General features: G+C 42.1%; 1 protein-coding gene across 6 annotated transcripts in view; it reads left to right on the top strand.

The window, feature by feature from the left end:
• Positions 1 to 12,691, top strand: part of MLLT3 (MLLT3 super elongation complex subunit) — a 388,749-nt gene that overhangs the window by 103,624 nt on the left and 272,434 nt on the right. For all 6 annotated transcript variants that reach the window (XM_073666190.1, XM_073666179.1, XM_073666162.1 and 3 more), the window contains one exon: positions 75 to 255. In XM_073666190.1, coding sequence (XP_073522291.1) covers positions 159 to 255 — 97 coding nt within the window. In that variant the 5' untranslated portion in view covers positions 75 to 158. The remainder of the gene's footprint in view (positions 1 to 74; positions 256 to 12,691) is intronic.

Below are 12,691 nucleotides of genomic sequence, written 5' to 3'. Positions count from 1 at the left end.
ACAGTGGAGAACGCACGATCCTATCATTTGGAAGCATTCGCCTGCTGATTTTCTGTCTGTTCTGTACTTTGCAGTGTGCCGTCCAAGTAAAGCTAGAACTGGGTCACCGAGCCCAGGTAAGGAAGAAACCAACACTTGAGGGATTCACCCACGATTGGATGGTCTTTGTCAGAGGACCGGAGCACAGTAACATTCAGCACTTTGTGGAGAAAGTGGTATTTCACTTACACGAAAGCTTTCCAAAACCGAAACGAGGTAAGGCACCACTCTGCAGTCTTTAAGGGTTTCACTTCTGTGATGCACAGAACTTGAGACATTTGCAAAACTTCTTTTACCCAATTTGCTATGTTCTCATTGTTGGATCCTCTTATGAGCACCATGCTGGCTAGATTGGGTTTCCAGCTTTGGTCTTTATGTGTTGATCCTTTTATGTGGATAAAATGGTTCTTTATGGGCATCCCGTGTGTTTTCCATTTGACGTGGGAGTGTGTTTAGTAATTTGGTGTAGTATTTGTTGTGAGCCGTATAAATATAAAATGTCTGAAAGCTGTGCTCCTTGGCCTCTCACCAGAGTTCTCATGTTCCATGTCCGCTGAATGATACTGCTGTTAGCTCATTGGCTTGGCTGCGCTCGCTGAACGAGCCTGATGAAGACATTTACAGCTCACATATGGAACGTTGGAGCAGCACACTGTTTACTTTCCACAGTTTAAAAAGACAGACCTCCTGTCTTGATTTAATGTATACATTGGATATTTCACCCTTTGATTTGCGTCTGTGTAAATAGATATCACTAAGCCCCCATTTGTGACTCTTCAGGAAATGCATTAGTCCTACAGTGGTCTGTATATGTTTCGGCTACTTAGTTCTAATCTCTGTGCTGGCAACATTTTGCTTCTATTGATTTATGGGAGATATGTTCCTGTGCATTAAATGGTATATTGAAGTAGATCATATAGACCTGCCAAGTCTCATTGTAATCTGACCAATCTGCAAATCGCTAAATATGAAAATAAACTCCAGCCATATGGTGACGTTTCTGGTATTAGAGGTTATTCCAGAAGCCTTTTAGGGAATTCTGACTTGATGAAAGGTAGGACCAGGGCTTAGGAGTTAATCCTTAGGACCAGGGCTGTGGAGTTAAAGTCGGTGTCCGGTACCGACGCCGATAATAAATTGGGTACAGTAGTACAATGCAGGATGTGCTGTAAATTTTTTCATAAGAATTTGGGAAAGTTATGAAATGTTCTATAAATGTCTGTTCTGTTCCTGATCTAAGGATCTCGGCTTTTAGCTGAGATGAATGTGTGCTGCACTTTATGTACACGCTCAGTAGTGAGGCCATGCTGTGGAGTCAGAAGTCAGGGAAATTGAGGAGTCTGAGTTGGAGGTTCGGCTTACCGACTCCACAGCTTTGCTTAGGGTATGTTCACACGCAGCATTTTAGTAGAGAAGAATGCCAAATAAAATCCACTTGTGTTTTTTTTTTTTCTTCTCCATTTAAAAGGGTGAAAAAGAGCTGAAAGAACATCATTCTGTGGATTTCGGAACACCCCCTCCTCACCCCCATCCCCCCCAAACAAAACAAAAACTTAAAAAATCCACATAAATAAAATGCAGCGTGTGAATGAAATCACGGTAAACATGGACATGAGAACAGACCATAAAGGGTACGTGTTCCATTTGTCAAAGCCACGAATAGAATAAGGCCTAAATTTGCTTTCCCAAGTTTCATAAGTTAATGAGCATGCATGGTGGCGAAGGGTTAACATGTAGCCTGACCTTATTCTCACATGGCATTGAATGTCCATATCATGTGTCTGCAGATTTGTGAATCCCTCACATCACGTAGCACGTGCGTACACTGAGGATTGTACAGTGTCGGAGGTGAGACCGACTGGTCATGTGACAGCATTATGCATATTCCTGGCCACATTCCGACTAGACTTTGGTAGCCTTGTTCAGGTTAATTGTATTGAGCGAGGCCGGCCACGTTTAGTCAGAATGTGGCTGGAAGTATGCATATTGCATAACTATCGCCTGACCGCTCGGTCTCCCCGCCGGCAGCAGAGAATCCTCACATCATCCGCTGTAAAGTGACTGCAGACTTTCCTGAACAACTTGGACAACTCCTTTTAAAGTGAGACCATTGTGAGGGTTTTTTTTTTTTTTTAATGCCAAAATCTGTATCAACCAGTCCACAAATGTATCAGATCTGTGTTACTATAAAAACATAACCTATTTTACTGGGCTTATAAATATCTCCCTACAAAAAGTATTTGGCTACATTACTGTACGTACAAGATAATGAGTGTCGGGTCTGGTATTGAATCTTCGGAGTGGCTGGATTAAGACTTTCTATAAACAGCATGTAATTATCGGGAAGATGGTTGTTCAGCACAAATGGTCTTGCCCGCTATCTCCCGTAAGATCAGGCATCTTAAACTTCTGTAGTTACTTAGAACAGCCCTATGGTAAAGTGGCTCTGTTAGCTACACGGTCAATTATCACTGCCTGTAATCTGCCAGCACTGATCTAGGTTTCTCCAAATGACAGCTCAGCATCTACATTTCTCCTTTTGGTTATTTCCCAACTGTTTTTTCTTTCTAGTAATACAGAAATCTATCTGATTTACATTATTTCCCAACTGTGGTTTTTTTTTGTTGTTTTTCTACGAACAGTCAGAGTTTTGTGTTAAAGTATATAGGTAGAATTAAGGATTCCTGTACTTCACTCCTCTATAGTAGCTGCAGAGCAGTAAGAAACGTGAGTGCTAGTAATTGTTTAGGCAGCAGTGTATGGTTTAAGAAGAACAGAGGAAAACCCCTGTGGGATTATCATGTCTAGGATCCTATTATGTGTTTCATCTCTGCATTATGTGCACTCGCTGCTTTGTTTGTTCTTTATTGCTCTTTAATGTGATTCTATAAGGATGCTCCTAACTCTCCAATTTCCATTAAGGTAAAGCTCCGCTGTTAACACTGAACAATAAGCGATGAAATGCCTCTTTACTCTTTCTAGAGGAATGACATGTATAGCTGGAGCTCAAGATCTATGGCCAGAAGGGGGCAGTTACCTGGAGAGACCCTCCGCTACGATAGATGTCTTGCACATCAGTTTCTCTGGCATGTTTTATGCTATACAAGTGTTTTTTTTCACCTCATTTTTGCATCTTTTTAAACTATCTAGCATATAGATATGCTTGATATTTTGATGAGGATTTGCTACTGATTTGACCTTTTATGCATTGCAAAAAAAAAAAGTAAATCTCCAGTATAAAATCCATACCTCAGATAATATTTCTGCTGAATGTTTTCTACCCAGCAAGAGAATCATTTTGGTAAAATCTCATCCAGTTTGATTATACAGTGCCGGCAAAAAAAAAAAAACTTTACATGTAAAATCCGAGTCATGATTTCACTTCTGAAAAGTTCATGCAGTGGGGGGAGATGATCAAAAACTGTCTAATAGCAAAACTGGCTTAAAAATGTAAATAATTAATGACAAAATACAAATTGTAACAAAAGATCTGCAATAAAACACTTGAATGTTAAGAGTTTGTAGTTTCGTTGAACTTTGTAAAGATTTTATTTGCCGCCACTGTACTGTAATGCACTGTGGATTTTCCACCTGCAGCTTTAGGCCATGTTCACACTTTCAGTATTTGTAGCCAAAGCCAGGAGTGGGTGATAAATACAGAAGTGGTGACGTGTTTCTATTATATTTTTCCTCTGATTGTTCCACTCCTGGTTTTGTCTTACAAATACTGATGTAAAATACTGAACGTGTGAACGTAGCCTTAAGGCCCCGTCACACTAAGCGATATCGCTGCTGTGTCACGGTTTTGGTGACTCACCAGCGACCTCACCAGCGATGTCGCTATGTGTGACACTTTGCAACGATCAGGCCCCTGCTGTGAGATCGCTGATCGTTGCAAAGTGTCCTGGACCATTTTTTGGTCGTTGGCCTCCCGCTGGCCAGCACACATCGCTGTGTGTGACCAGCGGGAGCAGCGATCTGGCTGGTAACCATGGTAAATATCGGGTTACTAGGGGCACGCGCGCACTTAGTAACCCGCTGTTTACCATAGATACCACTCTGCTACGGTGAGCGGAGGCTCCAGCGCACCGTAGCAGAGTGGTATCCATGGTAAACAGCGGGTTACTAGGGGCACACGCGCACTTAGTAACCCGATGTTTACCATAGTTACCAGCCTGCTCCTGCTTAAGCAGCAGGCTGGGAACGGGAGCAGGACATCGTGGAACGATTCTTTCCACGATATCGCTGCTCCCCTCATCGCTGGTGAGCCTGCCTGTTTGACAGCTCACCAGCGATGTATTAGCGATGCGGCAACGATCCCTGACAGGTCGTATCGTTGTTGGGATCGCTGCTGCATCGCTTAGTGTGACGGGGCCTTTAGGCTGAAAATCCCCAGCGTAGACACTACCTGTGAACATGCCCTTAAGGTGCCTGCCCATAAACAAAGGATGGCTGTGTCCTGATGAGGTCAATATCTTCTTCAGTGATCATGAGAGACAAAAAACACTGAATCTTGAAGCACAGGACACAGACCATACTATCACCTGTAGGCTGGCCCGGTCAAACTTATACCAAGTGCTTTAGTATATGGACCAATGAGGAATGGCAGACCATTCGGTAACACACATGAAAAGAAGAGAACCACCGAATGATAGGTCCAATCAGGTAAAGGATTAAATAAATCACTTTTATTATGTAAAGGTAACAAGTGGCACTACATGCAAAAGGAAAGCCGCATTGCAGAGTCCAAACAAAAATCACAGAGTAAAATTTACATGATAAGCTGCATAATACAAAACATGATAGTAATGCAACAGGTACAACTATTAGACCGTATTGCTGGGAATCTAATTAACGTATAGTGAGAATCCCCTGAGAATCCAGGATAGAAAGCAGGTATATGGTCAACCAGTATATGTGAAAGTACTATGTGCACTATAATTATGGCCATATCTATGTCAGATACATCTATACAGCCAGTACCAAAGGGGCAGCATACAGTCAATCAGAAAATGAATAGCGTACCTGTGTCTACAGCAGCTTATGTGAGTGGCACCCCGCGGCAAACCCCGACGCGCGTTTCGGACAACACGTCCTTCGTCAGGGGGTGATCATGAGCACACCGCTCCTCTGCTTCCATATTGCTGGGGGCAGTCTGCTCTTGAAGGTTGGAAGTGCCGACAAGCCGCCATGGTTGTGCCATTAGTCTGAGCTGTACTCTCCGGCTTCTAGTAGGTGTACTGAGGCTGGTTGAATCCATCAATCGAGAGTGATGCAGGAAGGCTACCTACTAGCGGTGTGGGCTCCTCCTTGCCTACATAACTGGCCACTCTAATTCACTGCCGGGTGGCCAACGAGCTATACACTTAAAAATCCTTTCCATTCTCAACATTTTTTAAAATAAAGGGTAAATTGCAAAGTTGCTTGTTTTTTTTCTTTTTTACAAGTAGTTTTTCATTTTACCCATTTAGGAACGTGTGACAACCCCTTTAAACAATAGCTGACCTGTTTGTGGAAGCCATTACACAACTGTGATCTAAGACTTGGTGCTACTACCGTGCACTTGGCCTGTGAGATTAATGGGTTTCCCAGTGTAAGACCTTTTTCTGCCTTACTTCTAGAAATAATCTAATTCAGATCCGCAGTCATTTTGCATTCTGTAAGATAGAGATATATATATCAAGCAGAGGAAGTTTCTTTACAACCATTCTTGGGCTCTACATATCCTTTCTGTATCTATTTTTGTGAATTTTAATCTATTTGTTGTATAACCACGTTATATTACTGTAATACTGGCCCCTCATGAAACCCTGTTTTGTAGAATTTACTTGTCGCTGTTTCTCTTTCTAAGGCCTCATTCACACATCCGTGTTTGTATGCCAAAGCTGGGAGTGGAACTTACAGAAGAAAACTAGTGAAAGAATGACATTTGTTCTGGGTTTTGGAGACACTCCTGGTTTTGGTATAGAAATACTGATGTGTGAATGAGGCTCTAGAATGAAATGCCTTTTCTGTTTTTCGGTGGCATTTGGCGTGTTTAACGATTCCCTCCATTATTAAGCTTTGTTTGCTAGGCTATATAAATATTTGTTTTTGAAGAGTATATTTTTATTTGTTGTGTCTTCCCATTCTTTTCATATATGTCTGCACATCCCCCAGAGCTCCAAACTGTTGCTTGGTTAATATTCCCCTTGTGATATAATTTTTGTCTTTGGGGAAGTGTTTGCTGTCAGGCTTAGAAATTGTTGTTAGGTGGGGAGATGAAGCGACGGCACAAAGACCTGCTCATGATGAGGCAAATCTAGCATTTCGATTTCTCTTAGCCAAGTCCCATGAGCTTCTCTTTCTCTTTGAAAAAAAGAAAACGTTGAGCGTCTAGAACTCTACTACTTGGGCTTTGTCGTTTCTTCTACTTGGGCTGTATGTGTTTCCGCGATGTGACAAGTGCTGGGAAAGTTGCCAGCGTACATAGCCCTACAGAGACCTTGTCATATTATAATTACCCATGACTCAGAACATTTTCTATTCACTAAGAACTGTTTCTGAAGTTCATTGTGCAACGAACGAGCCACTGGCTTCTCTGATTCACTTCATTTTTTCCAGAATTACTGTAATGTACATCAGCCAGACACATCTCTAAAGTCCTTTTCTCATTTTTACATAGGACAGTCTAACAGACGAGCCGAAATCACTAATGAAGGCTGCTGCCTCCAATGGTTCCTCTGGAAAGAGCGGAGACCGAAATGTGCTGCAGCCTTGTTAGTGTAGTAGTTAGTCAGAAGGGTTTTCTGGAATGGTTTAAAGTAACCAGGACCCGCTTCAGTGCTCCCAGCCGGTCTTTGTTTACTTGGCTGCGATGACTGAAGTGTACCTGTGTGACCGCTGCAGCCAATCACCAGCCTAGCGGAGTACACAGACAGAGCAGGGCGGACATTGAGGATTCGGTGAATTTATTTGTTGTGTGTTTTTATTTCTTTTCTTTTTTTTCCCTTTTATAGCATATTCTCTCTAGACATTTTCTTTATGAACTTTTTAAAATTTTTAAGAAGTTAACTTTACATGATGTCACCTTGTAATATATATATTAAAAGATGCCATCATATGAAAATAATCTCAATCTGTGTGTTTGTTATAGTGTATATATTAAATTATAAAATATACATATAATCTTTAAATTAAAATCATTAATATATGTTATATGATTTTAATTTATTTAAAGAAAAAAATAATATATTTTATAATGTTTAAAAATAACACACACACACACACACACACACACACACACACACACACACACACACACACACACACACACACACACACACACATCCTGAAAGTGTGAACATGGCTTATATATACAGCACTGAACTATATACAGTCTATATCTACAACAAATCGGTAATGCAGTGTCTTACAAAGTTGCCAAGCTTGTTCTGGGCCAATTTATGCTCTATGAATATAATAGCCTGATTGTCCGGTCTTACCTGGGCAATTGTGCTCGCGCCAACTCTTGAGCCAAACAAATTCATACCACCATTACACCATGGTTTCTCTCTGTGTGCTTTGCCCTCTCAATATTTTAACCTGTCCACCAAGATCATTTAATTGCACCAGTTAAGAAACTGTTAGACCAAGTTCCTTTTAATTTACCCCCTGTACAGTTACTATAAAACGCAACATAAATGGCATTTCTGGGCAACAAACTAATGGTGTGTGTTAGTAGTATAGTTGCACATGATGTAGGTAAGCAGTGGTTAATACACTTTTTTATGTGTATTGGCACAGGGTATTCTAAGATTTAAGTGATCTGTAATATATCAAGTTCAGTGGCTGTTGTTGTTCAGATTAGATTTGCAAAAAAAAAAAAATACCTGGTCAACCCAAATTTGTGATTATGCTTTTTTCTACTTGGATTGGCAAAGCCCCAAACTTAAAGGGGTATTCCCATCTCCAAGATCCTATCCTAATCAGCAGCAGCAGCTGCCGCCTCCTCCAAGCCTATTACATATAGGGATAGGATCTTGGAGATGGGAATACCCCTTTTTAAGGCCAATTTACACTGGCTGATAACCTGCCAGATTCTAATGGTAACGACCTGTCGTTCACAATAATTATGTAATGTGAAGGAGTTGAGCGCATTTCATGAACGATGTTTCCAGAAATGCTCGTTCATGAAGTCGTTTAGGTGATAGAAAAAATTCTCATTGAATTTTTCTAGAATGTAAATAGAGATGGAACAAGCGAACAATGATTTGCCGGACAAAAATGAGGGGTTTCAAATTCAAGTCCTAAATGGGGTTGATTGTGTTAAAAGGCAATAAATGGTTCAGTAGTGGTTGGATCATTAAAACAAATAAATATTCATAATTAGAGGAAAAAAATATTGCTTTGCTAAGTCTATATTTTCTTTTTACAGCTTCAACAAAAAAATGTTTGTACAATACTTTTATAAATTCATGTGTTTGAGACACATGGTATCATTTATGGGATCTGAACGTTGAGCACATCTACACTTTTGCAGACCACGATGTTCGATGTTGAGATGTACTGATCGCTCTTCAGCCATTTTTTCACGATTCTCGTCCAGTATACACACTTGTCTGACATTGTTTGATAGTTGTGATCACATCGTTTAAACGATTATCTGCTCGTACAAATAACCCCTTCCTTACCAATGGTAAATAGTTTGCAAGTGGATTCCTGTGGGAAGCATAGATGAAAGTATGTGTAACTGAATAGGTCCACATACTGGATGGATTATGGCCAGACGTGCCTGGGGAGGTGGACCTGTCTGTTCACTAAAAGCGGCAATGTAAAAATACCAGCTTGTTCAAACAACTCATTCTACTTCTCCTCTCCAAAAAGATTCTCAGATTCCAACACAATAACATTTGGAAAACTCTTCTTAAGTCACACTTAGCGACGCTACAACGATCCCGACAACGATACGACCTGTCAGGGATCGTTGCTGCGTCGCTATGTGGTCGCTGGTGAGCTGTCAAACAGGCAGATCTTCCCGACAACTCAGCAATGATACGGCGACCTGTAGCGACCTGTATAACGATGTCGGCGGTCGTTCGGACCCTGTCACATAGTCGCTACTCTGATTCAGACCTAGATGAGGGACGTACTGTGTGATGCTGTAGTCACACAGGCGTGCGTTTGCATTGCCTTTTCCACACCCCCTCAGCTCCGGTTGGTGGTCGCTACTGCGTTCTGATTGGGCGGCCTTGCCTTAAAAGAAGGCAACATAGTAGCGCCTCTGTCCTTTGTTCCTGACCGCAAACGATACCTACCGTGCAGACGGAGTATAGGTGTCAGAAGAACCGTTGAAGAACAGATAAATCGATGTGGAGTCACAGCCCGGAGAACTCTACTACAATCTGCATTCCTGCATGCGATCAGGAACAAAGGACGGAAGCGCTACTATGTTGACTTCTTTTAAGGCAAGGCTTCCAATCACAACGGAGCTGAGGGGCACGGAAAAGGCAACGCAAATGCACGCCTGTGTGACTACAGCATCACACAGTACGTCCCTCATCTAGGTCTGAATCAGAGTAGCGACTATGTGACAGGGTCCGAACGACCGCCGACATCGTTATACAGGTCGCTACGGGTCTCAGTTCTGAGTCGCCAACAAGGTCGTTGGTAAGGTGTCAAATACCGATGCATGCTACCCAGCGGGGCCACAACGATCAAAAAATGGTCCAGGCCATTCCGACACGACCAGTGATCTCACAGCAGGGGCCTGGTCGCTGCTACGTGTCAAACGTAGCAAGATCGCTGCTGAGGTCGCTGTTGCATCACAAAACTTGTGACTCAGCAGCGATCTCGCTAGCGATCTCTTAGTGTGACGGGGGCTTTACTCATTAGTAGACTTAGTTTCAGATCACAGAGTGCGAAGTTTTAACCAAATTGGTACATATCTTAGCCTCATGCTATTCATAACACAGTAAAATAGATGTTAGAGCTTCTTTTATTTCGGGGTTATGTTGTTTAAATTAGTTTACACAGATGGAAGGAGATGATGTTTCAGGCTATGTGCCCACGTTGCAGAAATGAAGCAGAAAATTTCTGCTTCATTTCTGCAAGTCCTCTCCCGGAAAAACGCATGCGGAATTCCGCACGCGTTTATCGCGCGTTTTTCATGCGTTTATCTCGCGTTTTCCACATGCGGAATTGCCTTGCGTTTTTAATGCATTGCACAAGGCAATTCCGCTTGCGGAAACGCAAAATTAATTGACATGCTGCGGATTTTTGAACGCAGCATAAAAGCTGTGGAAAAATCCGCAGCATGTGCATAGAACTTGCGGAATCCCCTTGGGGACCATGGGGTGCGGATTACCATGCGTTTTACAAGCATTTCCGCTGCGGAAATTCCGCATCAAAAACGCTTGTAATCCGCAACGTGGGCACGCAGCCTAAAGGTAATCTGTCACCAAGTCTTTGCTTCCCCATCTGAGAGCAGCATGGTGTAGTTAGGGGCATTGGGGCAGGGACCCTGATTCCAGCGCTGTATCACTTACTGAGCTGCTTGCTGTAGTTTTGATAAAATCACTGCTTTAGCTGCAGCAGATCTAACCAGTCCCCTGAATGCTGCACTGTATATAGCCCCGTCCACTGATGGGCTGCTTTCTGTGTACACCCTGCATAGGCAAAAAGCTGCCAATCAGTGGTGGAGGCGGGGTTATATAGAGCTCATAAATCTGGAGGACTATGTTGCAGCAGGTCTACTAGACATCTAATCATAATTTGCTGGTGAGACAGTGTTTTTATCAAAACTACAGCAGGCAGCTCAGTAATTGACACATCACTGGGATCAGTGTCTTTGTCTCTACATCATGCTGCTCTCAGATTAGGTGGCAAACTTGCTGACAGATTCCTTATAAGCCTTGATGGCTCTTTTGAGTATTGAATATAATAATAATTAATGTGCCGCTAGCATACAAAGGGGCTGGCGGCCATTGTCCTCAGACATAGAGAATGCCTGTGAATATCATTGTCTGGTCGTTTGCCCATACAGGTCCAGCATTTTATTCTAGGGGTGGAATGCTTTAATAACAGTACCAGTCCACCTGTACTCTTAGTATCCCAGCTATTTTCGGACACACGTGTTCAGTAAGTAAATGCTTTATGTAGATGAGTATGCATTCAGACCGAGGTCATATTGTTTTGTATCTGTTATGCAGAAACTTTTGCAAAACTGCTGCATTTCTGCATGAAACATAGAAAGCAAGTGACTACTATGACACCAACTTTCGAAGCATTAAACAAAATAAAAGTGAACCTGTTAAGAATTCTGCCTATTGGAGCGACCTGGTATATACACTAGACTCCAGGCAGCCATTTCTTCTGCCAACCCTCCCCTGGGAGGGAATTCCTATATGAGCACGTTCAGGGCATTCTATGTAACGATAGTAAGTATTTTAATGCCTTGAGCATGTAGCAATAATTATTTTGTAATTTTCTACTCTGTATATTTGTGTATCTACTAAGACAAAAAATAAACATTTGATGAAAGGTTCCCAGTAATCTTTTTGCCGTCCTTGGTAACATGCTTCTAAAAGATATTTTTGTATATGATCCATGACTGTTCAGGCTATTCTAGTTTTCCCCCCCCGGACATTTCAGCGTGCACATTTCTGGGGGGTTTGCAGTAGTCTCCTTCTTTCTGAAGGAGCGCCCATAAAACAAAATTGAGTTCCGGTTGAATGCATGCCTGTGACCCTTTCACACACTCCTCTTGTACATAGTGGGATCTTTACCCATGTGTACGGAGCTCCTTGAAACAAATGTTCATTTTTTTTTTTAATCTACTTAACAGTTTTGTGTTGTCAAAATATCAGATCTATTGATTGATTTTCTGTTCTGTAGTCTACAATCGTCTTAAGACAAAGCGCACAATCTGCAGTATATAACCGGCTGATAATCTGCCCTAAAATCCTGATGTGAGAGTCCCTCCGCTTTAAATGATATCATTGGACTTGAGTGGCTCACCAATGAAGAAAGTGGATCTGGCTTAAGCTCCATTTCCACAGCACAATTATTGTGAAGGCGCGCTCCCTAGGAATTGTGCAATTTACAATGGCTCAGTGGTTAGCACTGTTGCATTGCAGCTAGATTCAAATCCCACCAAGGACAACATCTGCAAGGAGTTTGTATGTTCTCCCCGTGGGTTTCCTCCAGGTTCTCCGGTTTCCTCCCACCCTCCAAAGACATACTGATAGGGAATGTAGATTGTGAGCCCCAATGGGGATTGCGATGGGGGCAGTGATGATGTCTGTGATTGCTTTGGAAATTACGGGCACTATATAAGTGAGTAAAATAAATTTAAAGGTAAAGAGGCTGCGGATCAGGCGATGAATATGCCTTCTTTTGGCCTGCTCAAAAGATGATTATTCTTGGCATCATATCATCCTATGTAAATAAAACTTGAGCTGCCCAATACAATGGCCGCCTTCTACAGATTGCCCAGTGTTCATCTGCAGCGGGATCACACTGGTAAATATTAAATATTCGGTTTACACAATCAACAGTTTAATATCTCAAAATCAGCTGGTGTAAATGCACCGCTCATCAGAGGTGCTCTGTATCACCTGAATAGGTTTTGACAGTTCATATTCTAAAGTTGTTGTGTGAATCTAAAAAGGGT

This window comes from Phyllobates terribilis, unplaced genomic scaffold (genome assembly GCF_046119375.1).
Source record: "Phyllobates terribilis strain yellow unplaced genomic scaffold, ASM4611937v1 Scaffold_1__5_contigs__length_1240528914, whole genome shotgun sequence".
Classification (NCBI taxonomy): domain Eukaryota; kingdom Metazoa; phylum Chordata; class Amphibia; order Anura; family Dendrobatidae; genus Phyllobates; species Phyllobates terribilis.
The sequence above is the reverse complement of the archived record's forward strand: the minus strand, read 5'-3'. Positions and strand labels throughout refer to the sequence as shown.